Source organism: Corvus moneduloides, chromosome 5 (genome assembly GCF_009650955.1).
Source record: "Corvus moneduloides isolate bCorMon1 chromosome 5, bCorMon1.pri, whole genome shotgun sequence".
Classification (NCBI taxonomy): domain Eukaryota; kingdom Metazoa; phylum Chordata; class Aves; order Passeriformes; family Corvidae; genus Corvus; species Corvus moneduloides.
This window is the reverse complement of record NC_045480.1, coordinates 519,132-546,192: the sequence shown is the minus strand read 5'-3', so window position 1 is coordinate 546,192 and position 27,061 is coordinate 519,132. Positions and strand designations below refer to the sequence as shown.

The 27,061-nt window shown below is 58.9% G+C and overlaps 2 protein-coding genes across 3 annotated transcripts in view; both read left to right on the top strand.

Annotated features, from left to right (window-relative positions):
- The window catches only part of ALMS1 (ALMS1 centrosome and basal body associated protein), a 52,711-nt gene extending 45,119 nt beyond the window's left edge, over positions 1 to 7,592 (top strand). Inside the window, exons 16-20 of the mRNA XM_032109106.1 lie at positions 583 to 830; positions 1,323 to 1,506; positions 1,738 to 1,801; positions 2,872 to 2,971; positions 7,142 to 7,592. Of these exons, the coding sequence (XP_031964997.1) occupies positions 583 to 830; positions 1,323 to 1,506; positions 1,738 to 1,801; positions 2,872 to 2,971; positions 7,142 to 7,186 (641 nt within the window). The 3' untranslated portion in view covers positions 7,187 to 7,592. The remainder of the gene's footprint in view (positions 1 to 582; positions 831 to 1,322; positions 1,507 to 1,737; positions 1,802 to 2,871; positions 2,972 to 7,141) is intronic.
- Positions 7,593 to 14,085: 6,493 nt separating this feature from the next.
- Positions 14,086 to 27,061, top strand: part of ADAM33 (ADAM metallopeptidase domain 33) — a 28,093-nt gene continuing 15,117 nt past the window's right edge. For both annotated transcript variants that reach the window (XM_032109651.1, XM_032109650.1), the window contains exons 1-5: positions 14,086 to 14,218; positions 16,852 to 16,934; positions 23,570 to 23,646; positions 26,060 to 26,135; positions 26,563 to 26,639. In XM_032109651.1, coding sequence (XP_031965542.1) covers positions 14,101 to 14,218; positions 16,852 to 16,934; positions 23,570 to 23,646; positions 26,060 to 26,135; positions 26,563 to 26,639 — 431 coding nt within the window. In that variant the 5' untranslated portion in view covers positions 14,086 to 14,100. The remainder of the gene's footprint in view (positions 14,219 to 16,851; positions 16,935 to 23,569; positions 23,647 to 26,059; positions 26,136 to 26,562; positions 26,640 to 27,061) is intronic.

The window sequence follows — 27,061 nt, the reverse complement described above, 5'->3', positions numbered from 1 at the left end:
TGCCAGCCCTGCCATGGCAGGGACGCCTCCCACTGTCCCAGGCTGCTCCAAGCCCCAATGTCCAGCCTGGCCTTGGGCACTGCCAGGGATCCAGGGGCAGCCCCAGCTGCTCTGGGCACCCTGTGCCAGGCCTGCCCACCCTCCCAGCCAGCAATTTCTTCCTGATACCCGGTGTAAACCTGTCCTCCTTCAGCTTCAGACCATTCCCCTTGTCCCAAAGCCCTCTCCAGCCTCCTTGGAACCGCCCATAGGCCCTGGAGGGGCCCTTTCAGCCCCTGCCCACTTTCCCATCCCTAGGAAAGCTCCTTTGTGCCTCGTGCTGACTTGGGAGGTCAAAGCACCATCGCTCCAAGTGTTCCCCTTCCTCTTCCCTCAGCTCTCCCTGCTGACCGTGGTGTTCCGTGGTCTGGGATATTCCTTGGGGCAGGTGGGATCAGCTCTCCTGGCTGTGTCCCCTCCCAGCTCTTTGTTCCCCCCCAGCCTCTGGGATTCCTCCAGGAATAAAGGACCATGGATGGGGATGGACAAACAGGCCCATGAACTGTCTCCAAATCGTCTCTCTCTTCTGTGCTCTTTTACCAGGGACTCCATGGCTTGTCCCAGCAGAGGACTTGAAATGTGAATCAAGGAAAGAAAACCAGTGCAGTGCCATTCCTGGCCCTGGGCCAGCCTGGTTTGAGCCCTGGAGCAGCAGCAGCAAGCCTTGGAGGGAGCCTCTGCGGGAGAAGAACTGGGAGGAGCAGCAGCAGCAGAGCGCGGGGCAGGCAGCAGCTGCACACCCAGGGGCTGCCAAGGGGCTGGGGCAGCCCCTGGGGAAGCTGACACTGCAGGTGAGGGCACCCTGCCCCCAGGGACTGCCAGGACCTCCACAGGGTGGGAATCGTGGAGTGCTCGTGGCAGTCTGGCTTTCCCCACAGCACTCCCCCAGTGTATTGCCCCGGGATTTGACCTGGGCTGGTATTTTAGGGATTAAATCCCTTGGCTTCGGGAGCCAGAGGGAATGTAGCTGACAGAACGTCCCACCACACTTGTTTCTGTGCAGAAATAATACTGAGATGTACATAGTATGAGATGAAAATGAGCTTTAATTACTATTTTATTATTATTATTATTCGAGGTTTTTTCCTTTCTGGCCAGTTCGGCTCCTGGCTGTTAAACCAGGCCTCTGAGCGCCTGCCCAGCGTTAAGGGCAGTTTTGTGTTGCACCCAGTGTTATGATGGGATGTTTTCTATGCTTTGGGGTTTGTGGCAGGTGTTCTGGGTCTCCCCTGCTGCTGCCAGCCGCAGTCAGGCCAGGCAGGGTGTGTTCTCTGTCCCCTCAGGAGTCCCTGGCCCTGCACCGCCCCGATTTCATCTCGCGCTCGGGGCAGCGCCTGCGGCACCTGCGGCTGCTCCAGGAGGAGAGGAGGCTCCAGGGGCTGCTGCAATCCCAGCAGGAGCAGCTGCTGCAGCCCCCAGGGAAGAGGAAGGACTGCAGGAGTGCAAATCACCTGGTGTCCCACCGAGGTATTTCAGGGGTCTGCTTTGAATTCTTCGATTTAAAGAATTCCACGTCATACTTAAGGGTGTATTTATTTATTATTTCTTTCTAATTAAGGCATTACGGTTTTTAACCCTATTGCCTGTAAGGTCTTACAAAGAGTTTTTTTAAAAACTTCTATAAAACTTACAAAGAACTCACACTGTTGCAGTAACAAACTTGTTCATCGTCCCCTTATCTCAAAATTTTCCGTTCAGGTTTCCTGAGGAAAGAAAAAAGAAGAGCAATTCCCAAGAGTGAAATGGTTCAAAGATCTAAAAGGTAAAGCTCAGGGAATTTTATTTCAGGTGGATCAGTGCCCTGGGTAGGGCAGAGCTTTGAATCCTGTCTGCAGTCAAAGAATTGGGTGTGCAAAGAATTCAGCTTTTTCAGTGAAAAATGCAGGTACCTTACCAGAGGGAGAAATGTCTTACTTAGAAATCCCAAGAAACAAAATCATTTTGGAAAAGTGATTTCTGTAGCTAAGCCTGAGGGTTCTGCTGCAGTGTCAGCCATCCACAGCAAACTGGATCCCAGATGGAGAGGGAATGGGGCTGGGGGACACTGGAACATCTAAATAAGTTTACAAACTACCAAAGTGGGTAATTGGGGCAGGAGTGAGGCAGCATTTCCCCCAGAGGAAGAAGCATTCTATAGAAACAATCACCCCAAGGGAATACAGAGGCTTCTACCCTTGGAAAAAACACTTGAGGACAGGTTTTGTCTTATTTTTCACTCCAGTGATTCATCCCTAGAATGCCCAGCACACTCACGGTGGATTCACCCTTTGGAGAGGCTGTGCTGCAGAGAGCATGGGAAGGCATAAAAAAATGGGAGTTTATGGCAGCTGAATTTTGCTGGGAATGGGATGTGAAGTGCTGGGCCAGGACCCCACAGAGGTGGCAGAGCCCGAATCCTTGGAAATAATCACAAGTTAAAGGGATGAGGCCTGACCAGCCTGATCCAGCCTTGGAGTTAACCCTGCTCTGAGCAGGAGCTTGGTGACCTCCAGAGGTGTCTGCCAACCTCGGTTTCCCTGTGATTCCACAAAATACCAACTGGAATACACAATATATAAAATAAACCCCTTGATGTGTTCTATTTTAGTAATTTCTAGCATTTAAAAGTATTCTTAGGGTGTAAGCCTTCCACATTCCAGGTGTGGGAATTCCCGGGCTCAGCCCTGCTGTGTATCCCGCGTTTTCCCGTGGGACACCACTAAACTCCAGACACGTTTGTCAGGGCTGTGCTTGGCCAGCAGCCCTTAAGGAATGTGGGCATAGAGCAGAGGGTGTGGTTTTTAATAGCAGCTGGTTCCAAATCACAGTTCTTGCCTTTTCTCTCCCGTTCAGGATCTACGAGCAGCTCCCCGAGGTGAGGAAGAAGCGGGAGGAGGAGCAGAGGAGGCTGGAGTACGGCTCCTACCGCCTGAGGGCTCAGCTCTACAAAACAGTGAGTGCCCTCTGTCCTCTGGGACACCCTGCTCCCTCAGGGACCTGCTCTGGGACACCCTGCTCCCTCAGAGACCTGCTCTGGGACACCCTGCTCCCTCAGGGACCTGCTCTGGGACACCCTGCTCCCTCAGGGACATCCTCTGGGACACCCCTGCTCCCTTAGGGACATCCTCTGGGACACCCCTGCTCCCTTAGGGACCTGCTCTGGGACACCCTGCTCCCTCAGGGACATCCTCTGGGACACCCCTGCTCCCTCAGGGACCTGCTCTGGGACACCCTGCTCCCTCAGGGACATCCTCTGGGACACCCCTGCTCCCTTAGGGACCTGCTCTGGGACACCCTGCTCCGTTAGGGACCTGCTCTGGCACACCCTGCTCCCTCAGGGACCTCCTCTGGGACACCCCTGCTCCCTCAGGGACATCCTCTGGGACACCTGTGTCCCTCGGGGAGTCACAGACACAAAGGAATTTGCCGGATGGGAATTCCCCGGTGCTGGGCTGCCGGGGGTGCTCAGGCTGTGTTCCGTCTAATCAGGGCAAGGCAGCCAGGCTTTGGAGTTCCCCCTTGCTCACCTGCAATCCTGCCATGGCTGTGGAAACAAGGCAGGGAGCGTGGTCCTGGCGAAATGGTGCAGGAAGGGGCTCGTGCAGGGCCTTGGGTGGGACAGAGGATCATGGAGCACGTTCCAGGAAGGACAAGTGTCCTCGAGGCTGCTGGGTTTGCTCTCCTGTGCCCTGGCTGTGGATGGGTTTGGCTCAGGGAATTGCCAGCCAGCTTCCCAGCCGTACTTAACAAAGCCTGGAGTCATCCTTAATTTACCCAGGCAAGAGCTGGCAATCCTGGTGGAAATTTAACTTTGAGGATTTCAGGAGTTTCTGTTTGCCCAGCCGATGGTGGGGCCTCCCAGCACGGGCACTGCCCAGCCAGGATCCCTGTCTGGGAGCTGTGGGGTGAACCAGGATCCCTGGGCATGGACAGGCACTGGAATTAAAACTGGTCTTTTTTTTCCCCTCTGGATCTTAAACTCGCACTTCAGTTTTAGCATTACAGCTCCTTTCCTGGAGTACTCCAGAGCTGGAGTGGTAGGCTTGCTTATTTGTTGGGAACAGCAGGAATTGGATTTTGAAAGTCAGGACTTGTAATGTATTATCCAAAACATCTTCCTACTCTGATTTGGGGAATTTACCACTGGAGAGACTGAATTTGTTGCTATACTTGTGCAGGGTATTTTCAGGACATTTTTCTTTCCCTGGTCTGAGAATTCCAGCTGCTGGTACAGTAAAGTTTGAGGAATAAATGAGTTCTGGCAGTCGCCAACTTGGAGTGGCAGAGTCAGCTGGAAGGGAAGAGGATCAGAACTTTTGTACATAAATGTGGGTTTGATTGGGGGAGAGGTGGTGATTCATGGCAGTAAACAATCCCAGTGTTTGAGTTTTCCCTGCTGATGCAGAGAAGCTGCCGAGAGGAGCTGTAAATCAGGGAATGGGGTGAGAGCACCAGTTTCTGAGGGAGGCTCGTTGTGCCTGAAAAATGAACTGCAGATTTTGTGGAATGACTCCAAAAATGAGACAGAGCTTTGGGGGAAGGAAGGAGCTGCTCCAAGGGCTCCATGAAGTGTGGGATGGATCTTAGCATGGATTTAAGGATCCCCTGTGCCCCAGGCTGCTCCAAGCATCTGTCCCAGGGCTGGTGTGGGGCAGCACTCAGGGCCTGGGACAGAGCTGCTCCTGCTCTGCTGCTGTCCCTGCAGGAGCCCAGGGAACCCAGCAGGGAGCAGCTCCTTTGGCATTTATCCAGGGAAAACATGGAAAAGGGAGCCAGAGTCGGGTCTCTGTGGGGCAGTGGTGGGGCTGGGCACGGCCCCTGTGTCCCTGACCCCCAGGGCACGGCCTGGGACGTGCCCTGTCCCTAAAATCAGAGAACCACGGAATCGCTGAGGTTGGAAAATCCCTCTGAGCCCAACCATCCCCAGCACTGCCCGGGCCACTACTGCCCTCTGTCCCCAAGTGCCACATCCACAGGGCTTTAAATCCCTCCAGGGATGGGCACTCCACCCCTGCCAGGCCTGGGCAGCCCTTTCCAGGAAGGAATATTCCCAATATCCACCCTGAGCCTGCCCTGGCCCAGCCTGAGGCCGTTCCCTCTCCTCCTGTCCCTGTTCCCTGCCAGCAGAGCCCGACCCCCCCGGCTGCCCCCTCCTGTCAGGGACTTGTGCAGAGCCACAAGGTCCCCCCTGAGCCTCCTTTGCTCCAGGCTCAGCCCCTTTCCAGCTCCCTCAGGAATTCTCCAGCCCCTTCCCAGCTCCCTCAGCTGCTCCTGGGGCTCCAGAGCCTTCCCCAGGGCCTTGAGGGCTCACAGTGGGTGATGAAAATTTGGGAAAGGAAGCAATGAATGAATGGATCCCATCCCACCCCTGCCAGGGCCGGGACACCTCCCACTGTCCCAGGCTGCTTCAAGCCCCAATGTCCAGCCTGGCCTTGGGCGCTTCAGGGGTGGACAATCTCAGTGTCCAGGCTGAGGGATGAGATGAAACTGAGTTTATTTGACTCAAAATAAGACCCCCAGTTAGTGAATCTATATGAACAAAAGTTGCTTCCCTTTTGTAAGGCGAAGTGCAACTATCCCTGCAGGACTCTGGGAGGGGAAGGGCTCTCAGGGCTGGTTTCAGGGCGTTGATGTGACAGTTTGGGGCAGCTCACTGAGGTGAAAAGAGAATAATAATAAGGTTTGTTGGCACTGAGTGAGGATGATCCTGAGGAGGAAACCACATGGGCTCACCTAGAACTGGAACCATAAAGACCCCATGGCTGGAGTGCGCAGACATTCTTAATTCTGAAATTGTTCAATGCTTCTCTTTATTGAGATAGCAAAATTATTTTTATCACAGGGTGCACGTGGGTCGGGGCTGATGTTCTGTCCCAGCAGCCCTTTTTCTTTTGTACTTTTAATTTCAAATAGAGCATAAAATCATCCCCGTCAGATCCGGGGATGGGAGCGCCCTGGAATTCTGAAGGCTTTGTAGCGGGAACAGATTCTGATCTGATGGCAGCAGCAATCAGAATGCTTTCAACCCCAGGGAGGTGGAAGTGGATTTTCTGAGTTTATCAGATCCAAACTGGTTCCATTACTGAGGCTCTTCCATTGGGTGGAGTGAGTTTGTAATTTCAGTAAATTGGGAGGACGATCCTGACAGGGAGCAGCAGTTAATGGATCGCTTCCCTCTGCCCCTCAGCGAGGGAACCCAGCCCTAGCGCTGAGGAGCCTTTCTCTTCTGTGGGATGGGAACGGCCCGGCGCCGGAGGCAGGCGGGGACCACAAGGTGTCACTGTCCCAGAGGGAAAGCGCGGGCTCCGCCGCCGGGAGCTGCGCTGAGGGGAGCTCTGGGGAATGTTCTGGAACCACTCCCTGCTCTGGCCTGGAGGGAACCTTAAAGCCCTTCCAGACCCAGCCCCTGCCGGGGGTCACAGACTGAGTGTTCTGTGTGGGGTGTGATTTGGTTTGGTTCTTTAACATCTACCAAAATTCTTCTCGGCCCATTCGGGAAGAGTTTGCAAAGGACTTTTCCTGTGTTTCGGCCTCAGGATTGTGCAGACTCCCCCTGCTCCCGCTCAGCCGTGGCTCATCCCTCCCACTGTCCTGATTTATTCCACTGTTTATGGTGGAAAGCACTTTCTGTACCTTCCACTGTCCTTGTGGCTCTTCCCTGGAACTCTGCTGCTTTTCCTGAGTCCTCCCCTAGCACACCCGGGCTGGGGAGCACGTGGCTCACAGAGGTTGTGCTCAGGAGGGGAGGATGGCAGGATCCTGCTGAAGGGAACAGTCTCAGCCACTTCCAGGGGTAATCTCTGGCCTGTTCCCGACCGTTCCCCTGCAGCCAGCACAGCGATATCCTGGTGTTCTCAGAGAGCAGCTCCTGTCCTATGAGGTGTAAATTCCCATTTTGTGGTGTTTTATTGCCCCTTGATGGCCAGGCTGGACGGAGCTTGGAGCACCCTGGGCTGTGGAAGGTGTCTCTGCCCTGGCAGGGGTGGCACTGGGTGGGCTTTACGGTCCTTTCCCACCCAAACCGTTCTGGGATTCCATAACAACCTGTTCAGAGAACTTAGGCTCAGCATTTTTAATTTTCAAAGCACTAAACCTCACCTGTCTGCCTTTGCTTTTCTCTCAGAAAATCACCAACCGTGTCCTGGGGAAGAAGGTGTCCTGGAGCTGAAGGGATGGTCTCCAGCCAGGCTGGGGTGCTGCAGCCCAGAGCAGGACCTGGTGGGAGGATGCAGTAAATGCTTCTGCAGCTTGAGTTTGTGCTACTGGGTCACTTTTGTACTAATTAATCCTGCCCTGTGTAAGAATCAATGATCAGGGGGGAATGTCGGGGTTTTAAATAAATAACTGGGTTTTTATAGTGGTGATGTGCACTTCCAGAGGAAACAGAGTCTGGAAAAACTTGCTTCTTAATGTATTTATAACTCCCTGGCTGGAATAGCAGTTTTATATATTTATTTTCAATGGGTTTTAACGAGGATTTAAATTTTTTTTTAAATTCCTGTCTCGATGTAGAAAATGGACTTGTTACCGTTTGTACTGAGAAACCCTCCAATAAAACACCTGTGTTGCAGTAACTGTTGCAGCTGTTTGTGCAGGGAGCCGGAGGCGCTGAGCAGAGACAGTTGTGCTGATGGGGGGAGTTTTTAGGCCTTTCTGGGAGAATCCCCTTTATCAGGTGGTTCTATCCTGCCAGGGCCCCTGGTTGTGCCCTGGACCAGCATCACTGGAAAGAGGCAGTGGAGAGATGTGGTTTGTAAAAGGCTGAAGTCTCAGTTTCATCTGATCACCACTGAGGAGTTCATAGGATGGATAAACAGGAAAAGACATCTGAGGAAAACAGAGTGGGTGTGAACTGTGGTTTCCTATTTTCTCTGCTTCAGATGTTTGTAGCGATTCAGGGACAGCTGTGAGGGAACACCCAGTGCTGGGAGGGCTGGGCACCACTCACACATGGAAGGTTCTGAAGAGACCCTCCAGGGCCTGAAGGGGCTCCAGGAGAGCTGCAGAGGGACTGGGGACAGGGGCTGGAGGGACAGGAGGCAGGGAATGGCTTCTCACTGCCAGAGGGCAGGGATGGATGGGAGATTGGGAAGGAATTGTTCCCCATGAGGGTGGGGAGGGGCTGGGCTGGAATTGCCAGGGCAGCTGTGGCTGCCCCTGGATCCCTGGCAGTGCCCAAGGCCAGGCCGGACATTGGGGCTTGGAGCAGCCTGGGACAGTGGGAGGTGTCCCTGCCATGGATGGGGTGGCACTGGATGGGATTTAAGGTCTCTTCCCTCCCAAACCGTTCCAGGATTCCATGATCTGGTCTGGTCTCAGAAATGGAAGTTAAAGTGCAGATTACAGCATCCCATGGCAGGGATAAATCAGCTCAGGCTGTGGCTCATCTCCTCAGACCTTCCAGCTTCCCAAAATCCAACTGTGCCTGTTTATCACGGAATCAGCCTGGCTTGGGTTGGACGGGACCTTGGAGCCCATCCAGTGCCCCCTGCCCTGTCCAGCCTGGCCTTGAGCTGGGATTTGCTCCCTCCACTGCCTTGTCCTGGGGATCACTTGGGACGGAAGTTGCTGCTTTGCCTTTGGGATTTTGTTCTGGGGCTGGAAATGAGCTTTGTGTGTTCCCGAAGCAAAAGGTGCTGGAACTGCTGGGGCTGAGCTCTGATGGATTCCCTGAGACCCACAGGGATAGATTTGTTCCCTGGGACAAGGGACTGGGGGTGTTGGAGCCCTAACGAGATCCTGCCTCACTTGGAGCTCATTCAAGGCCACTCAGCTGCTTATTTGTGCTTTTAAGCTTTCAGTGATGAGAAGTGAAGGGAGCTTGAGAGCCTTGCTGTTTCCAAATCCCTCAGAGATCTACTCCAACGTTCCCCCAGCACAGCCAAGGCCACCCCTGCGCCATGTCCCCAAGTGCCACATCCACAGGGCTTTCAAATCCCTCCAGGGATGGGGACTCCAGGGCTGGACAAACCTTTGGGTGATGAAATTTCCCCCTGAAATTGGTGGGGGGGTTGTTCCCATCCATCCTTCCCTGATTTCTCCATGGGGGATGCTCCTGAAGTGATGCCCCCCCTGTTCTGAGGCCGTTCCAGCCCCCAGGTGGGTGAAGCTCCTGTGGATGCAGAGCAGCGTCCAGTGTTTGTAATTCTGGGAAGGAGACTGTTGACATTTGCAGTCACTGCTTCCAGCACACCGGGCTGCTTTCCAAAAACTCAGGAAATTGTGCTTGTCTTGTGCTGATTCCAGAGTGGAGTCACCCCCTCTCAATCTGCTGTACACAGAGACTTCTGGGGAGATTCTGCAGGGCTCTGAAAGTGGAATTAGGGCAGGACTGGGTTTTTGAATGCTGTAGGAGCAGATTTGTGTTTTCAGTTATTCAGAACTGTCCTTTGATCAGCATCACCCCCCAGGGCCTACTGTGTAGGACAGATGTGTGTCCACAGCCTGGGCTGGGGCTGGGAAACCTCATGGATGAGATGCACAAGGCAGGGAAAGGGAAAAGAGGTGTAAAAATCCACCTTTTGAAATGTGCTTCATTTTAAAATCAGAGGCTTTTCCCCCTTCAGAAGCACCTTCCGTTTCCTCCTTTCCGACCGTTTCCCCTCATTCTTTGTGCTGTTATTTCCATCCTGAGGGGATCAATCCTGATCCTTCTCTGTCACTGCAGCCCTCTGGGTGTTTCTGGAGTCCTTCCTAGGAGAGCCCCTCTCACATCAGGGGCGATGGGCTCGGGTGGATGTCTGGGACACGTTCTCATTGCCGGTATCTGGGAAGACTTCCATGGAAACACATCACAGTGATGATGTGAAAACACGGCTCAAGTGCCCAACTTCCTTGGAAAAGGGAGATCCCCACAGTCTTTAGTCACTCACTGTTCTGTCCCTCTGCCTGGACGTGGCCTGTCCGGCGTGGGTGGCTGCTGGGGACTCTTCCTGGATTTCTGTTGCTCCATTTGTTTGGCCATTGAGAGCACAACAGGAAGGCTCTGGAGAGAAGGAGGTGAAGGATTCGCCCTGTGCCAAAGCAGGTAAGGAAACCACTTCCAGAATTCCAGAATGGCTTGGATTGTGGGGGACCTGAAAGATCATGCAGTCCAACCCCTGCACTGGCACCTAAAATTAGGTGAGTTAGATTTTATATCAGACCTCCCCAAAGTCCATCTCATTTTTTCCATGAGTGCATCCTGGATCATAATTCACTTTTCCTGAAACAATTCCCTGAGGAAGACATGACTTCCTGACTGGCTGTTCATTAGTGCAGATCCCACTTTAATCCAGTAAAGCAGATTTTAATATATTGTTTCCTTTGTGCTGCCTTTATGAGCCGGGCGGCTGCACTTCGGCCCAGCTGAAGTCAGCGCTCGGCTGGGCCGGCGCAGGAATTCAGCTTGGGGCAGGAATTCGGCTGGAAATGGGAAAGGCCCAGCTCTTTCACACGAGCAAGGTTTGAAAGTCAAGCTTTTATTAATATTTTTCTCCCTACATCAGCAGATAAAGTGAATTCTCCCGGCCAAATGGGACCCTGCGGGAGGGTGAGCGACCTCGGCGTGACAAATGGAAGCCATGTTGATTGATGCTCCTGGAAGGAGCTCAAATTCCAGGGGGATGAGGACACTCGTGAGAGTCTTCCTAGGGAAAAAGGGGATTTTTAATCCAATCCAATTTTATTCATGTACCCATGTGCTACTTCAGCAGAGCCCTGCTGCTTCAGCAGAAGCTCCTTCCAACTCGGCGATGCCAAAGAGATTCCACGTTGTTCTCCCCAGGCTGTGCTGCTCCCCCACCTGAGACGGATTCAGAACGTCCCATGAACTGTCCTGGCTGGCTCCTGGCTCCGGCCAGGGCCCCATGACTCATGTGCTGAGTAGCCAGCCCTGACCTTCCTCCGGACAGGGAAGAGCCCTGGGCCTGACCGGGCTGGACGGGGAGGAGAGGACACGGCTGAGGAGTCGAGTTCCTGTGGCTGAGCTGTCACTGGGATGGCAGTGATGGGACATCGGCTCTGAGGAGTCTTCGTTTGGGTCTGTCAGGGCACACGTTCGTATGAGCAGCACAGAGATGTTTGACTGGAGAAGGGCAACGTGTCTGGGAAGGGAACGGAGCTGGGAAGGGGCTGGAGAATTCCTGAGGGAGCTGGAAAGGGGCTCAGGCTGGAGCAAAGGACGCTCAGGGGGGACCTTGTGGCTCTGCACAAGTCCCTGACAGGAGGGGGCAGCCGGGGGGGTCGGGCTCTGCTGGCAGGGAACAGGGACAGGAGGAGAGGGAACAGCCTCAGGCTGGGCCGGGGGGGCCTAGTTGAATATTGGGAAAATTTCCTCATGGAAAGGGTGGTCAGGCCTTGGCAGGGGCTGCCCAGGGAGGTTTGGAAGCTCCGCCCCTGGAGGTGGCCAAGGAAGGCCTGGATGTGGCACTCAGTGCTCTGGGCTGGGGACAAGGTGGGGACTGGGCACAGCTTGGACTCGATGATCCTGGAGCTCTTTCCCAACCCCAATGATCCTGGGATTCTGTGCTTGTGTCACTCCTGGTGGTGTCCTTGGCAGGAGGGCCTGTGCCAGGGTAAGGGTGATGGAGTTTGAGCTGATGAAGCCCCAAGCTGTGGCTGCCCAGGGTCACCTTCCCGTGCTCCTGTTCCCGTGTGCCTGGGACAGGGAGCGCCTGGGAGTGAGAACCCCCCGCAAACACACGCCCAGGGCCTCTCCTTGGCTGGGACTCCAGGGCTCTGAGTGATCCCCGGCCCCGCTCCCCACGTGCTGCCCCAGGCTCGCTCTGGAATCCCGGGCTGGGGCTCAGCTGCCAGCCCGTGGAGGGTGAGAGGGGACAGCGCCTGTTCCTGCCCACAAAAGGGCCTTTTGTAGGCTCTGCACAGCCTCCAGCTGCTGCTCCCAGCCCGGGCAGGGCCAGGGGCTTCCCGTTCCACAGCCCTGCTCACGTTCCCAGTGGGAAGCACTTCTGCCTGGCTGAGGAAGAGGGGGAATGAGGAGAAATGTCCCATTCCATGGAGTGACAGCGAGGCCACGCTCTGTGGTGGCTGCGGGGGGACACCGGGGCCTGTCCCCTGCCCAGGGCTCCCCGTGGCTCCCGCTCCACACCAGCCCTGGCCCCCGGCTGCCCTTCATTGGAAAGCCCTTGCCAGGCTCTGCTGTCCCTCTGGCCCGTGATGGTTTCCTGATGGCTGCGAGCCCGTCCTGCCCTGGAATCTCTCCCGGTTGTGTGCCAGGCTGCTCATTCCCAGCTGCTCCACTGAACCCCGCCGTGGGTTTCCACCATGCTTCCACAGGGATCCTCTTTGGAGGAACTGGGTTTTGGAGCATTTGTCCTCTCGTGGAGACGGCAGAACCTGCAGGGTGAGTTTCAGCTTCAGGGGGACCTGTGCTGTGCTGAGAGAGTAACGCAGAAAGGGCAGGAGTTCATGGAATCCCATCCAGTGCCACCCCATCCACGGGCAGGGACACTTCCCACTGTCCTAGTGGCTCCCAGCCCCAGTGTCCATCCTGGCCTTGGACACTGCCAGGGATCCAGGGGCAGCCACAGCTGCTCTGGGCACCCTGTGCCAGGGCCTGCCCACCCTCCCAGGGAAGAATTTCTCCCTAAATGCTTCCTAAAGGTGCCTGGGGAGAGCTGGAGGTGACAGGAGGAGCTGCTGAGTGCCTCTGACCCACCTGAGGGATGCTGGAGGCTGGTGGGGGCTTGGAGGTGCTGGGGAAGGCTTCACCTCCATCCAGATGTTTGCATCTGTGGGCTGCACCTGAGGGCCCCAGTAACAGGATCCCAACGTGTTCAGGGCCAGGAGGGCTCTGACTGCTGCTGCCACGGCTGCGCTCTTTCAATTCACCTTTTGTGCCGGGAAACCCCAGAAAAGTCCCCTGTGCCTTCCTGTTCCCAAATGTCACCTCGGGCCACAGGTCCCCAGAGCACTCTGGGTAGGGGGCCTGGAAGCTGTCCCCATTTCCAGCATAAAATCATTTACAAAGCTTTAATTACTACTGTTAATCGATACTATTATTGGGATTTTAATAACTATTGATGAATCCTTGCCCTGACTGTGGGAGGGAGAGTTGGGTGACCCCAGGGAAGCACCCCAAGGGGCTGAGAGTGTGTGCAGGAGGAGTGAACACTCTCTTATCCCACACTCGCTGTTCCTGCACTGATGGGTTTGGGTTGATGATGTCCATAAAAGCCATCCCTGGAAGTGTCCTAGGCCAGGTTGGACACTGGGGCTTGGAGCAGCCTGGGATAGTGGGAGGTGTCCCTGCCCATGGATGGGGTGGGATGAGTTGAGCTTTAAGGTCCCTCCAACCCAAACCATTCTGGGATTCTGTGATTGATTGCATTAATATTATTAATTAATATTATATATAACATTATAAATATGAATGTCATAATCAATGTAATTAGTATTAATAATAACAACTGTGGAGTGGATTGAGGGTCACACAGGTGTCTCCACTGGGATATGCAGAGTTATTTAATTGCTTTAATCACTTTCCCCCCCCTCTCCTTGTACAGGCAGCCTGTGGGGAACCCCCCGGCTTTCCTCTGGCAGGAGGGGTGAGGGAACTGGCGGTGGGGATGGATGGATGGATGGATGGGTGATGGATGGATGGACGGATGGATGGATGATGGATGGATGGATGGATGGATGAGGGACGGACAGATGGATGGATGGATGGATGGATGAGGGATGGATGGATGGACGGATGGATGGATGGACGGACGGGTGGATGGATGAGGGACGGACAGATGGATGGATGGATGGATGAGGGATGGATGGATGGACGGATGGATGGATGGACGGACGGACGGGTGGATGGATGAGGGATGGACGGACGGACAGACGGAGCCGCGGCGGGCGGGGGGAGCCTGGGAGCCGGCGAGCCGCGGGTCTGGTTCTCATTAAGCGGCCGTGCCGGGCCAAGAAACACAGCAGTAAATAAGGGCGAACAAAGCCGCCCCCTCCCCGCCGCCCCCCGGCCGGGCCGGCCGCGCTCGGGCTCCGCGGCGGGGGAGGGACCCGGCGGCATAAAGAGGAGGAGGTCGGGCCGGAGGCGCCGAGTCGGGGCGGTGACAGCCCGGGAGCGGCGGCATGGCCGGGCCGGGCCCCCCCGGGCCCCGCCGGGGCTCGGCCAAGGGCTGGGGGCTCCGCCTCGCCCTCCTGGGGGTCCTGCTGGGGCTCCCCCCGCGGGGCCGGGCGGGGCCGGCAGGTAAGGGGGGCTGGGGGCGCGGGGGTGGGGATGGGATCGGGAGGGGATGGGATGGGGATGGGATTGGGGATGGGGATGGGATTGGGGATGGGGATGGGATCGGGAGGGTATGGGATGGGGATAGGATTGGGGATGGGGATGGGATTGGGGATGGGATTGGGGATGGGGCTCCGGGCAGCGCTCGCTCCCCCCGGTGCCCCCAGACCCCGCGCTCGGCGCTGCGGCTCCGCAGGGTCCCGTTGGGATGGGAGGGCATGGGGTAGGATCGGGCACCCCCGGCACAGGGACGGGGCCGGCTCTCACCCCCCAGAACTCCGCCGGCTCAGAGCCCCCATCCCGTGCCCGTCCCGTGCCCATCCCGTGCCAGCTCCCGGCCGTGGCTCTCGGGAAGGAGGGAGCTCGGGGTTGTGCTGCCGTGCGGGTTTGAGCGTGAAACGCGGCTCGTTCGGTTGGTGAGGAAATCCACGATTTTCTCCAGAGGTTCCTGTCACTTTTTAAATGGGAGCCGGAGGAGGAGAGGGGGGTGCCACTTTCACTTCGGCCGCCTGTCCCATCTTCCTCATCCCGATTTCCTTCCCCAGCCCCTCCGAGAAGTCAGGGCTGATGTTCCTCCGCCCAAAACACATTTTTTGTTATTATTTTCTCGCTTGCGAGCTTTGCCGGGTTCTCGGCTGCTGCTAAGAGAAGTTTTCCAGCAGCTCCAAGAGAGCTGTGCAGCTGGGAAGGGAACAGGGAGGGCGGTGGGAGCCAAAGCTCTGTTTGGATAAAGAGAGGAGAAGGGAAAGCTGCCTGCTCCGGCGGGACTCCGGGCTCTGCAGGGCTCCTTCGGGCTTCCCCCCCAGCCCCACAACTCGGGCTGCCAACATCCCAAACGCCAAAGCAGCGCTGTTCCCCGCAACATTCCCAAAAAGGGCTGGGGATGAGTGTTTTCCAGGAAATCAAGGGAAGGGGGGTGTGGGAAACCCTTTCTGTGCTACATTTGGGTTTATTTGAGTAAGATTGAGGCCCCGTCTCATGCTCCGTCTCTCAGATTCCCAGCAAAAACTATAGACAAAGCAGTGGGAAATTTGAAGTATCTTAACTTAAATCTCATCACTTAAATCTCCTAACTGGGGGATTTTTGGGACGTGGCCCAAAGCCCAGCCCAGCAATCCCAGCAGTGGCCGCCCCTCGTGTCCCATCCTCTCCCCAGCCGGCGTGGGAGAGAGCTGGGACCGGGACAGGCAGCAGCTCCCTGCCCTCCTCCCTTTGGGAATTAAAAATAGTGGGGTTTATTCCTGTGCTCTGTAATGGGAGGGCGCCAAACCCCACCGGAGCTGCTCCCCCAGCGAGGCTGAACCCGTGCCTCAGTTTCCCCACGGAAAACGGGGCTGGTGTGTGGCTGGGCTTGGAGGGCCTGGCTGCTGCTTTTGGAGGAGGTGAGGAGAAGGAAGCTGGGGTGGTGCCACCCCTTATCTGCAGTTATTCCTGGAATCTGATTCCGGGCTATATTTAATGGCACTGATTAAATACCTTGGGGCGATAGCGCCGGGTGCTCCCGGGGGACAGAGGTGGCCGGGCAGGGTGACCTGATCCCATCAAACTCCAGCAGCGATTCTCAGCCCAGAACTCCACCTTTTCTCTTCTTTTGTCTTTTCAATAACTTCATCTTCCCTCAAGCCCAGCCCCTGGGTCGCAGCACGAGGAACCCAAACAAGCCTATAAAATCATAAAGCCCTGAGCCCTGTTATTCCACTCCCTGAGTAAATAACTTCGTTGGGGAAGATAACTCCATCCAAGCTTTCCCCCTGACAACATTTGGCTTGGCGAGGTGGCCCAACCCTTGACATTTTTGTTCAGCCTCAATCCCTGTCTGCAGCAACTTCAGATTTTAATTTTTTGTTCTGTTGTCATCCAGGCTTAAGTCATCAGTGGCTGCTCCCTGTGCTGCAGTCAAACCCAGCCACATTGTTTAGGAAAAAAATAATCTTAGAAAGTCTGTCTGCCTTGGATTGAGCCAAGGAATGGCTTGTGCTGCGCTGCCCGGGGGGCTGGGATGGCTCAGACAAACCCTGACGTGCCACAGCCCTTCCAGCTCCTCTGCTCCTGCTCCTGCTGCAGCCCAGCTCCGGCTGCAGAGCATGGCTGCATTTGGGGTGATGGAACCGCACCTCCCTGTCTCACAAATCACAGAGTCATGGAGAGGTTTGGGTTAGCAGGGAGCTCAAAGCCCATCCAGAGCCAGCCCGGCCATGGCAGGGACACCTCCCACTGTCCCAGGCTGCTCTGAGCCCCAATGTCCAGCCTGGCCTTGGGCACTGCCAGGGATCCAGGGACAGCCACAACTCTCACGTGCCATCTGGTTCTCCAGGGTGGGTTCCAGGGGATTTAGGCCACAGTTTTGGGACCTGGGTGGGAGCAACGCTCCTGGGAGCCTTCCAGGATTAAGGCTGAGCCAGCGATGAGGGACTGGGCTGGGGAGGGGGTGATGCTTTGGCTTCATGCTGGTGTCCATCCCCAGAAACACCTGAGAGGAGGCTCTGGCTGTTGGTCCTCAGCTCTGTCCCTTCCCAAGTTCCCTCTGGTGTGGCTGTGGAGGAGCTCCAGCTCTCGAGGTCTCACAGGGTCTGTTCACCAGGTCTTCTCTTCCCCAGGGCCACCGCTCCAAGGAGAACGAGTGACCCCACACTGGCTCCTGGGGGGCCGTGTCCGCAGAGCCGTCAGCCTGGAGGAACAGGTAAGGGCAGAGCTGCTCCCTCCCCCCTCCCTCCCTCCTCTGCCTGGAGGTCTTCCTGGTGGGATGAGGATGGCGGTGCTGAGCTTACAGGATCCGTGAGCGAGATGTGGAGTTCGCAGGATCCATGAGGAGCATGTGGAGGGTCAGGATCCATGAGCAGAGTGTGGAGGGTCAGGATCCATGAGCAGGGGGTGGAGTTTGCAGGATCCATGAGCAGGGTGTGGAGGTTCAGGATCCATGAGCAGAGTGTGGAGGGTCAGGATCCATGAGCAGGGTGTGGAGGTTCAGGATCCGCCACCGTACGCAGGTGATGAACAGGGAAAGCAGAGGATGCAGTAGTGAGTTAATTAACACGGTGTTAATGACTGCTGGGCAGGAATGACTGCTGGCCAGGACTTCCAGGAGCTGCAGGGTGAGTGAAGGGAGCTGGGGAGCTTGGAGAGAGGAGCTGGAGGTGGTCTGTCAGCTCCTGGTTTGGCCAGGAGAGCAGGACCAGCTAAGGGAAAGCGCTGCTGGATTTGGGAGCAGTGGCCTTGGGCAGAGGCCTGCAAGGAGCAGAGGGCATCCCTTCCCAGATGTCACCCCCTCCCTGCCACCCCCACTGTCTCACATCCCTGGGTGAGGTGCCTGTGGCCACCCTGGCCGGGCTTTGGCCCCTTGCCCAGCTCTGGGCTCAGCCAGAGCCGCAGCTGCCCCTTGGCCGGGAGGGGCTGGGGGCTCCTTTGGGCACATCCAGTCCCTTCCCAGCACGGTTGTAGGCGGCTCTGAGGAGCTGCTCTGCTTTGAGCTGAGCTGAGAAGACCCTGCTGGGCGGGGACTCTGGTGGCATCTCACCCGAGATGGTCCAGGTGAGCCCTCCTCGCTCCAGGCAGGAGACGCCCGAGGCGGGGCCGGCTGTGCCTGGGAGAGGGGTTTGTGCTGCCCTGGCCCCTCCGGTGCCTTTTCCAGGGGAATCTGGGCTGGCTGCTCCTGCAGGAGCTGGAAGAGCCCATGTGGGTGCTGCGGTCGGCCTGGAGAAATGTCCCCTCCCTGCCGGGCAGCCCCGGACCCGTCTGTATTTAACCTGGAAGCCGCTTGAGATGGGGAACACGTGGCAGGGGAGGTTTATTTCTGCTCCTGCCACACACCGGTGCCCCAGACGGTGCTGGGGGTGCAAATGGCAGCTGGGGGATTTCGGGGGATTTCGGGAGCCACGGGGGGACTCCGGGGCTGGGGTGGCTGGGCAGGTCCCGCCGTATTTCCTGGCATCTGCTCTGCCTCCAGCTCCAGCCAGCCTGGAACAAGGAGCCTCCTGTTCCTGGGGGAGGGGAAGGAGGGGAGAGGGGCGTGGTCGGTGCGGGGAGCGGGGAGGTTTGTGGGGGAAGGATGGGGGCAACCGGGCAAGGGATGGGACAGAGCCCCACACTGGCCCTTTTTGCCCTGGTACTGCTGGCGTTCATATTTATGGATCGATTTAATCCGTTCCACCCCCACGCTGTCTGCTCCTGCCCTCCAGCAAAGATCCTGGAAATAAACTCGTCTGTGGGAATGCCAGCAGCCCGCCCTGCCAGGAGACAACATTCCAGCCCATGGAATGATGGGTTCAAGTGTGGTGACCCCCCAGGCTCCTCCACCCCTGCCCTGGGGCTGCTCCTCGTGCAGCACTGGGATGCTGCGGGATGCTGGGGGTGTCCCATGGTCCCTGGGGACATCCCCGTGTCTCCTTGTCCCCCAGCAGCGAGGCCGGGCCAGCAGGAGGAGGGTGGCGGTGGCCCTGCGGTGCCATCGTGTGGGGGCTGGCAGCGCTGGGTGGGCCGGCCCTGCCTTCCTGCACCCTCCTCCGTCCCATTGTTCGGGCTGAGCTCCCCGGGCTCCCGGCACACATGGAAGTGATTCGGGAGAGGCCGGGAGGAGGTCGTGGGGACCCTGACTGCAAACAGCTCCCTTGCCACCACAGCCTGCGGTGGGACCCTGCCCCGCATCCTGCCCCACATCCTGCTCCTCCTGCCCCACATCCTGCTCCTCCTGCCCCACGTCCTGCCCCTCCTGCCCAGGGATGTGGAGCAAAGGCTGCCGGAGCTGACCCGGGGCTTTTCCAGCCCTTCAGAGATGGAAATAGGGGTTGCACCCGGCATTCTGACCTGGGCATCCAGCCCTGAGGGACGGGAGTGCCCTGTCCCCACCCCGGGAGCCTGCTCAGCCCGTGATGTTCCCTGCCTTTCCTTTCCCTTTGGAATTGCTTTCTTCCAGGTGTGGTTTCTTGCTGCAATGGCTTCCCACTGCCAGAGGGCAGGGATGGATGGGAGATTGGGAAGGAATTGTTCCCCATGAGGGTGGGGAGCCCCTGGCACAGGGTGCCCAGAGCAGCTGGGGCTGCCCCTGGATCCCTGGGAGGGTCCCAGGCCAGGCTGGACATTGGGGCTGGGAGCAGCCTGGGACAGTGGGAGCTGTCCCTGCCCATGGCAGGGGTGGAATGAGATGCTCTTGAGGGTCCCTTCCATTCCAAACCTTTCTGGGATCTTGAGGGCTGAGGAGTCCCAGGCACAGGAGCTCCTCAACTTCCCTGTGGGTCTTCCTGGCATCCCGTCTGTGTGCAGGGACACCCCTTGGCATCGATGGAGCTTCTGTCCATCCACTGTTCCCCTCACACCTCGGGCTCGTCCATGAGGTCCCTGGAGCAGCCCCTGGCTTCCTGTCCTGGGGGTGGCCATTCCCGTCCTTCTCCCCGCTGAACGGGGATGCAGAGCTGGAGCATCCCGTGCTGCCGGGTCAGGGTGGGACACCCCGATCCCGGGGATCTCTGCACACCGCGGGGAGGTCCCGGCCCTGCCCCGGAGCAGGAAGGGAGGGGAGGGCAGGAACAGGCTGCCCGCGGTTCGGGATGTGCCGCAGGTGCCGAAGCACCTCCCTGCCCTGCTCCCTGCAGGGAGTCCCTCTCCCTTTGCGAGGTGTGGCCGGACTGAGCAAACCCTGCCAGCCTTGTTTTGAACCAACCCAAATCCTGCCTCTGCCTCCAGGGCCTGGGCTGCCCTGCTTCCCTGACTCCCCGGGATGCTTTTCCAGCGAGCAGCCGGCGCGAGAGGCTCGTCCATGAGGTCTTGGCCAAGTGATGCAATCCCGAGCTGTGTTCCTCAAAGCCTCAGTGCTGCCGGGATCCAGCTGCCTGGGGAGGCCCTGGCGCAGCCGAGCTGCTCCAGCTGCAAATGCCATCACCAAATCCTCCACGGAGCATCTCCTGCTAACTTCCATGCCTGTCCTCCCCGTCACATCCGGGCTCTGGGAGCTCCCTTAGGAACTCGTGGGAGCTGCCTGAGAGTTGGCCAGGCCGTGAGCTGAGTGGGGCTTTGGGACTCGGCTTCACCGGTGATTTCCCAAGGAACTCGGTGCTCCCTGAGCCCGCTCCTGGGCGAGCCGCTCTCCTGGAGCGGGAGCTTCCCAGCAGGGATGGAGGGAGCCTGGATGAGGAGCATGGCCGGGAGCTGTGGGGAAACAGGGAAGAGCAGCTCAACGCCCTTGGCCCTCTGCAAACAGCGCTGAGGTTTTTCTGATGGATGGAGTGAAAAATAAAACCAGACTTGAGCTGGACCTGAAGGGCTCCCGGACCAGTCACAGGCTGGGGCCCAGCCAGGGCAGAGTCATCCCAGCTGCAATTCCACAATTCCAGCCTCTCCCAGCCCAGCCCCTGTGGGACTGGCTGTGCTGGGGCATTCTGTTTGTGGGTGCTGGGGAAAGGGGGTCAGGGAGCAACAGGAGCCTGGGAAGGTGCTGGAGCCTGGGAAGGTGCTGGAGCCCAGGATTTTATCGGAGTCTGTGAGGATTGCTGGGACCCAGGAGGACGCTGGAGCCTGGGGCGATGGTGGAGCCCAGGAGGATGCTGGATCTTGGAATGTTGCTGGAGCCTGGGAAAATGCTGAAACATGGGATTATATTGGAGCCTGGGATGATGTTGGAGCAGGACGATATTGAACTCAGGGATTACACTGGGTTTTGGGATTATGCTGGAGCCAGGATGATATTGGACCATGGGATGATACTGGAGCTTGGGATGATGCTGGAGCACAGGACTATGCTGGAGTCTGGGATGATGCTGGAGCCTGAGACAATGGTAGAGCCCAGGATGGTGCTGAAGCCTGGGATGATATTGGAATTTGGGATGATGCTGGAGGTGGGAATGTCCTGGAATCCAGGATGATGCTGGAGCCTGGGAAGACGCTGAACCCAGGAGGACGCTGGAGTCCAGGAAGAAGCTGATCCCGGTTCATTTCTGGTGTGCGGCACCTTGGCAGGAGCTCTTGGGGCCCCAGCTCCCTGCCAGGCTTGAGGCAGAACAAGCAGTGTTCAATGAATGCGGGCAAAACGAGCAGTGTTTAATTAATGCCATCACCTTGCCTGGCCTCAGAGTCCTGCCCAGCACAAGTGCTCTTCGAATTCCCCTTTCCCTGCTTTTACTGCTACTGGTCCCTCCAGGAGCTGAGCTGGGCCCATCCGAGCTGGAACCAGGATCCATCCCCTTCTTGCCACTGCCCCTCCAGGAGCTCTCAGGGGAAACTGAGGCACGGAGAAGAGGAGAACTTGTGGCACATCCCCTCACAGGGAGGGGACACACATCCCAGCGGCAGCCGTTTGTTTTCCAGCCCTTGGCAGCCCGGGAGATGGGATGGGAGCTGAGAGCGCCGGGATAACCCTGGACATGCATGTGTCCCTTTAAGACGGCAGCTGGGAAAGAGAATTTTGCCAGCACCGGCCCTCAAGGCGAGGCAGGGAGTAATTGCTGGGGAATTCTAAACCGGGAAGGAGCCGGCCGGGACTCGGGGAGGAGGAGGAGAGGGCTGCGGGGAGCGGGTGTTGGGGAGATCAGAGACGGGGAGAGAAAAAGGGAGGGCAAGAGGGGGGAAAGGAGGGAAACGGCAAGAAAAATGTACAGACCATGTTTGGCCAGGGAGCGATGTTTGTACAAGATCGTGTTCCAAAAATACCGCCCGTTCCCAGCGCCGCCGGAGGAGGGGATGGAGCCCCTGCCCGGCTCCTCCCGGCTTCGCAGGGCCCCCCCAGCCGGGCCGGGGCACCGGGGCCCCGCTGCGGCCGCGCCGAGCCGGGGGGACTCGGGGAACTGCCGGAGCCGGGGCTTCGCCCCTCTCTGCTCCGGGGCTGTGTTCTTAGAGCGCTGCGTCTGCTCGCCTTTTCTGGAGCTGGGCAGACGGAGCGGGAGGTGGAGAGGGCTCAGCCAGCCCGGCTCCAGCCCCGGCTCCATCCCCGCATTCCGGTTCCATCCCCGCATCCCGGCTCCAGCCCCACATCCCGGCTCCAGCTCCGCATCCCGGCTCCAGCCCCGCATCCCGCGCTGGAGGGAGCGGCACCTCCCTGTCCTCTGGAATTGGGGCCGTAGGACCCAGCCCCGGGGGCTCCTTGGAGCCACAACCATCCCATGATGTCTGAGCAGCTTTGTGGGGTGGCACTGGAGCTCACTGTGGGTGGAGGTGCAGGAACAGCCATCCCGGGAACACAAACCCCACAGCCCGGCCGCAGCAGCGCTGGTGTCCAGCTGCTCCACACCCCAAAGGGCTTCGTCCCGTGAAGCTGCCCTTAACTGAGGGTGAGGGTCCCCTGAGGCTGCCAGGCCGGGGGTCCCCTGGTCTCCCCAATACCCAGGGCTGGGGGGGCTGGGTTGCAGAAGCAGCAACAGCGCAGCCAGCTCCACAGGAATTAGCGGGAAGCAGATTTAACCTCTGCTTCATCCCGAGTGTGAATCACCCAGCTGTGCCCCCTCCCTGCTGCATTCCTCGTGTTCCAGCTGCAGAGCCCTGTGATGCCAAGAGCAGCCAAAGCCGGGCCCTTGCGGGGACGGCTCCTTCCTGTCCCCTGTCCCTCCAGGGCCATGGCCAGGTGATGGGGTCCCGCGGCGATCCCCAGGGCTGGCAGCCTGCTGGGCTCCCTGCGTCCTTCATGGACGGGGAGGGACCGAGGGACACATCAGGGAGAGTCCAGGCCATGGACATCAGGCAGGGCAATGCTTTCAGTGTCCCCAGCGCTGGGGACGGGATGTGGGGACACAGGGAAGGGCAGCACTTTGGGCTCCAGCCCATCCTGTCACGGGCAGCTGGGCCGTGCTGCTGTGCATCTAAAGTCAGCTTCCCATTTAACACCCTCCAAAGAGAGGGAATGAGTAAAACCACTGGCATCCTGGGGAAGCTGAGTCACTGTTTCCTTTCTCTGCCCGGTATTTTGGGGTATTTTTAGCAGCCCCTATCCGGTGCCCGGGGGTTGGTGGTTATTTCCATCCCCCCCAGAGGTGCACATGGGCACCGACCCTCCCAGGGCTGAGGCTCCATGGGATGGAGCACACAGAGACCCTGCTCAGGATGCTCCTGGCGCTGCTCCCCATCCCGGGTCCCTCCTGGCTGTCCCTTGCTGCCTTTCCCTGGGGAAGCTGCCAGCAGAGCTGGGATTTGCTGCCTCATCCCTGAACCTCAGGGTAAATCCTCCATTATCCCTGCTGGGCTGGGAATTCAGGGAAATCACCTTCCACGGCTCGTGGCAGGGGTGCAGTAGGTGGAGCAGACCTGGGGAGGAGAGGCTGGGATGCCCCTGGAGCTGGGAGCAGGGAAGGTGCTGGGGACAGGGATCTTTCCTAACCCCATTCCCTCCTTTCCTTGCAGGTGCCGGCACCTGCCCAGGCTGAGGTGGCTGTGACGGCCGAGGGCAAAGAGCTCGTGCTGGTGCTGGAGAGGAACCAGTGAGTGTCGGGGCTGGGGCTGGGGAGGGGACACTGGGGATCCCTGCCAGGGTCCCACTTGGACTGGCAGTGTCCTGGCCACCCTGTCCAGCAGGGGAAGGGACAGCCCGATGTGGCTCCATTTGGGCTGAACTGCTCCTTTTGCCGCCTTGGTCGCCTCTTTCTGGGCTCTGGTTCAGTTTGGGTGCAGGTGGCAGCAGCCTCTGTCCCCTGTGCCACTCGCCCAGCCTGGCCTGCCCTGGGGCAAGGACCACACTTGTGCCCTGCCCTGCCCTCCTTGTCCCTCTGCCTGAGACCTCGTGGCTTCCACAGAATCCCAGAATCCCAGGGTGATTTGGGTTGGAAGGGACCTTGAAGATCCAGCGCCACCCCTGCCATGGCAGGGACACCTTCCACTGTCCCAGGTGCTCCAAGCCCCGTCCAGCCTGGCCTTGGACACTTCCAGGGGTGCGGCAGCCCCGGTGCTCTGTCCCTTGGTGGGTTTGTGTCCCCGTGGTGAGCAGGGCAGAGCTGATCCCTGCAGGATGAGGCTCTGCTTCCACTTCTGCCTCTCACCAGCAGCTGTGGGAGGCTGGGCCTGGCAGAATCCCCTTCCTGCTGCTGTTGGGGTACAGACCCGGCCACCACGGTGTCCCCCAGGGCCCCCAGTGGCTGCAGGGGAGCCTCTGGTGTGCAGGAAGGGGAACTGGGGGTTCCTGTGCACATTTTAGGGCTGTGGGCAGTGGGGGTTGGTAGTGGGGGTAGAAAGCTGAGGAGCAAAGCTCAGCCCTGTGTCCGGCTGGTGCTCTGGGCTTGGAAGTGTCAGAGTGTCCTCTCCTGACCCTCGTTCTGGCTCAGTGCCCCTTTGCCTGCTGGAGGGGGGCAGGAGCGTGAGGAGCAGCCCTGGGGGCTCTGTGCCTGGGTGGGCCCTGCTCTGGGTGGGCAGGGCAGGGCAGGAGGGTGAGCTCTGGGTGAGCTGAGGGGACAGTGGCACAAAAGGGACCTGAGCACCCAGAGCAGTCCGTGGCACCCAGGGCACCCAAGACTGGCTGCAGGGACAGTGTGGGGACACAGTGTGGGGACATCCAAGCTGCTGCCTCAGCCCTCAATGGCCTCATGGGCCAGTGAGGCCGGGCTAGACCTCGAATGTTCTTTTTCCTGGCCCTGGGAGATCTGCTCACTCTCCAGAAGTGTCCTGGGAGTGTTTTCCTCCCCCCGTGCTGGAGGAGAAGGCTCATCCTGCCCTCCCTTCCCCAGGGCCTCTGCCCTGCCTGGAGGGGACATCCCCCTGGACTGAGTCCTGGGTCAGCCCGGGATGTGCCCGGCTCAGCCACCCCAGCTCCCGTTCCCTGGGCATGGCAGGAGGATTTGGCTTTCCTGTGTCCACAGCCCACCTGTCCATCCCTGTCCCCACGCTGTCCCTGTGTCCCCACTCTGGCCAGGCCCTTGCCTTGCCAGCCACCCACGTGTCCCCTGCCAGGAACCAGACTGAGCGGCTCTCTCCGGTCTGAGCTGTGACTGGAATCGCTGGTGCCAGGCACCCGCTCACAGGCGGGCTGGGAAGCCACAGACGTGCCCACAGTGACATTTCTGGGGCCAGACTGCTGCGAAATAGAAAGCGAGAGGCGGGGGGGCTGTTCTGGGAGTGCTGCTGCTTTATGTTCTTCCTCTGCAGAATTAAACCTTTGGGACAGGGCCAAACCCCCAAAACTGAGAGCTAAACTGAGAGCAGGGCAAAACCTGGCCCTCCTTGTTCTTCTTGGGATGACTGAGTGCCCTGCAGGGTGCTGCCCTTCCACGGGGACCTGCCATCCCCACCGGCACCTGCCATCCCCATCCAGACCTGCCATCCCCACTGGGACCTGCCATCCCCATCCAGACCTGCCATCCCCACTGGGATCTGCCATCCCCACTGGGACCTGCCATCCCCATTCAGACCTGCCATCCCCACGGGGCTGCAGGCTGCCAGTGGGATGCCCATCACCCTGGAATCTGGGCAAGGTCACACAGACCTGGCCAGTGCAGGGTCACAGCGGTGCCAGCTCAGGCCTGGAGCTCTGCAAGGGGGACAGGACGGGGACACGGGGATGGCTCAGCTGGTTTGGGGGTGCTGGGGGGACACGGGGATGGCTCAGCCGGGTGCCGGGGGAGCTCAGGGGGACACGGGGATGGCTCAGCCGGCTGCCGGGGGAGCTCAGGGGGACACGGGGATGGCTCCGCCGGGTGCCGGGGGAGCTCAGGGGGACACGGGGATGGCTCAGCCGGCTGCCGGGGGAGCTCAGGGGGACACGGGGATGGCTCCGCCGGGTGCCGGGGGAGCTCAGGGGGACACGGGGATATGGCTCCGCCGGGTTCAGGCTCAGAGGTTCGGTGTGTCCCAGTGCCGGGAGCCCTGGAGCAGCTCCGGGCTGCTCACCCCGCTCTCCCCCCGCAGGCTGTTGGCTCCGGGCTACACGGAGACGCACTACAGCGAGGACGGACAGCCCGTGACGGTGACCCCGAACCACACGGTGGGTGCGGGGACGCTCACCTCTGTGTCTCGGGGGGTTTTGGCACTCGGGACGGAGCCAAAGCGTTTCCCTGGCAGCATCCCCGGCGCCCGTGGCAGCAGGAATGCGGCAGCACGCGGCTCCTGCGGCTCTTGGCCCCGGACAGCACCTCGGGACACAAACACAGGCAGCACCCGGCCCTCCCGATGTCCCCCACCGGCCTCCTGTCAGCCTTCCAGCGCCGCGCCGGGCGCTGGGCTGCGTCCCGGGCCGAACTCCGGCTTCTGGCTCCTCCCGCTCCCGGTGCAGGGGACTGCGCCTGCCTGGCTGGGAAAAGGAAAAGGGGAAATGGAAAGGGGGAAATGGAAAAGGGGTGCTTTTCTGGGATCAGCGCACGGGGATTGTTGCCCCCAGCCCTCGAAGGAAGGCCTCCACTGTCTCCCTCCAGGAGCACTGTCACTACCACGGCCACGTCCGCGGCCACGGCGGCTCCTGGGTCGTGCTCAGCACCTGCTCGGGAATACGGTATGGGGGAAGGGGCAGGGTATGGGGGAATCAGGATTGGAGGAATGCCGGGTCGGGGGGTTGTGGAGCTGGCAAAGGGGGGGATGGATCCACTGCTCCTTCTCCCTGCAGGGATCCCCTTCGGGACCACCTGGAGCAGCACCGATGCTCCTGCAAGCGCCGCTCCAAATGCTTGACCTGGCTGATTTTCCCATCACTCCCATCTTGTCCTTCTTCCTTCTCCCATCCTTCACCCAGCCCCAGCACTGGGCAGGCTGGGGCAGAGTCCATATTTCTGGCAGCATGAGCTTACTCCCAGGAATTGTATCCCTGGAGGGGGCAAGTCCCTGCACCCAGAGCAGGGTGTCCCAGGCTGGGCTTTGTTCCTGTGCTCTGACCTGGGGAAGTTTTGGTGCCGAGGGTTTGTTTGCCCCTGGGGCTGT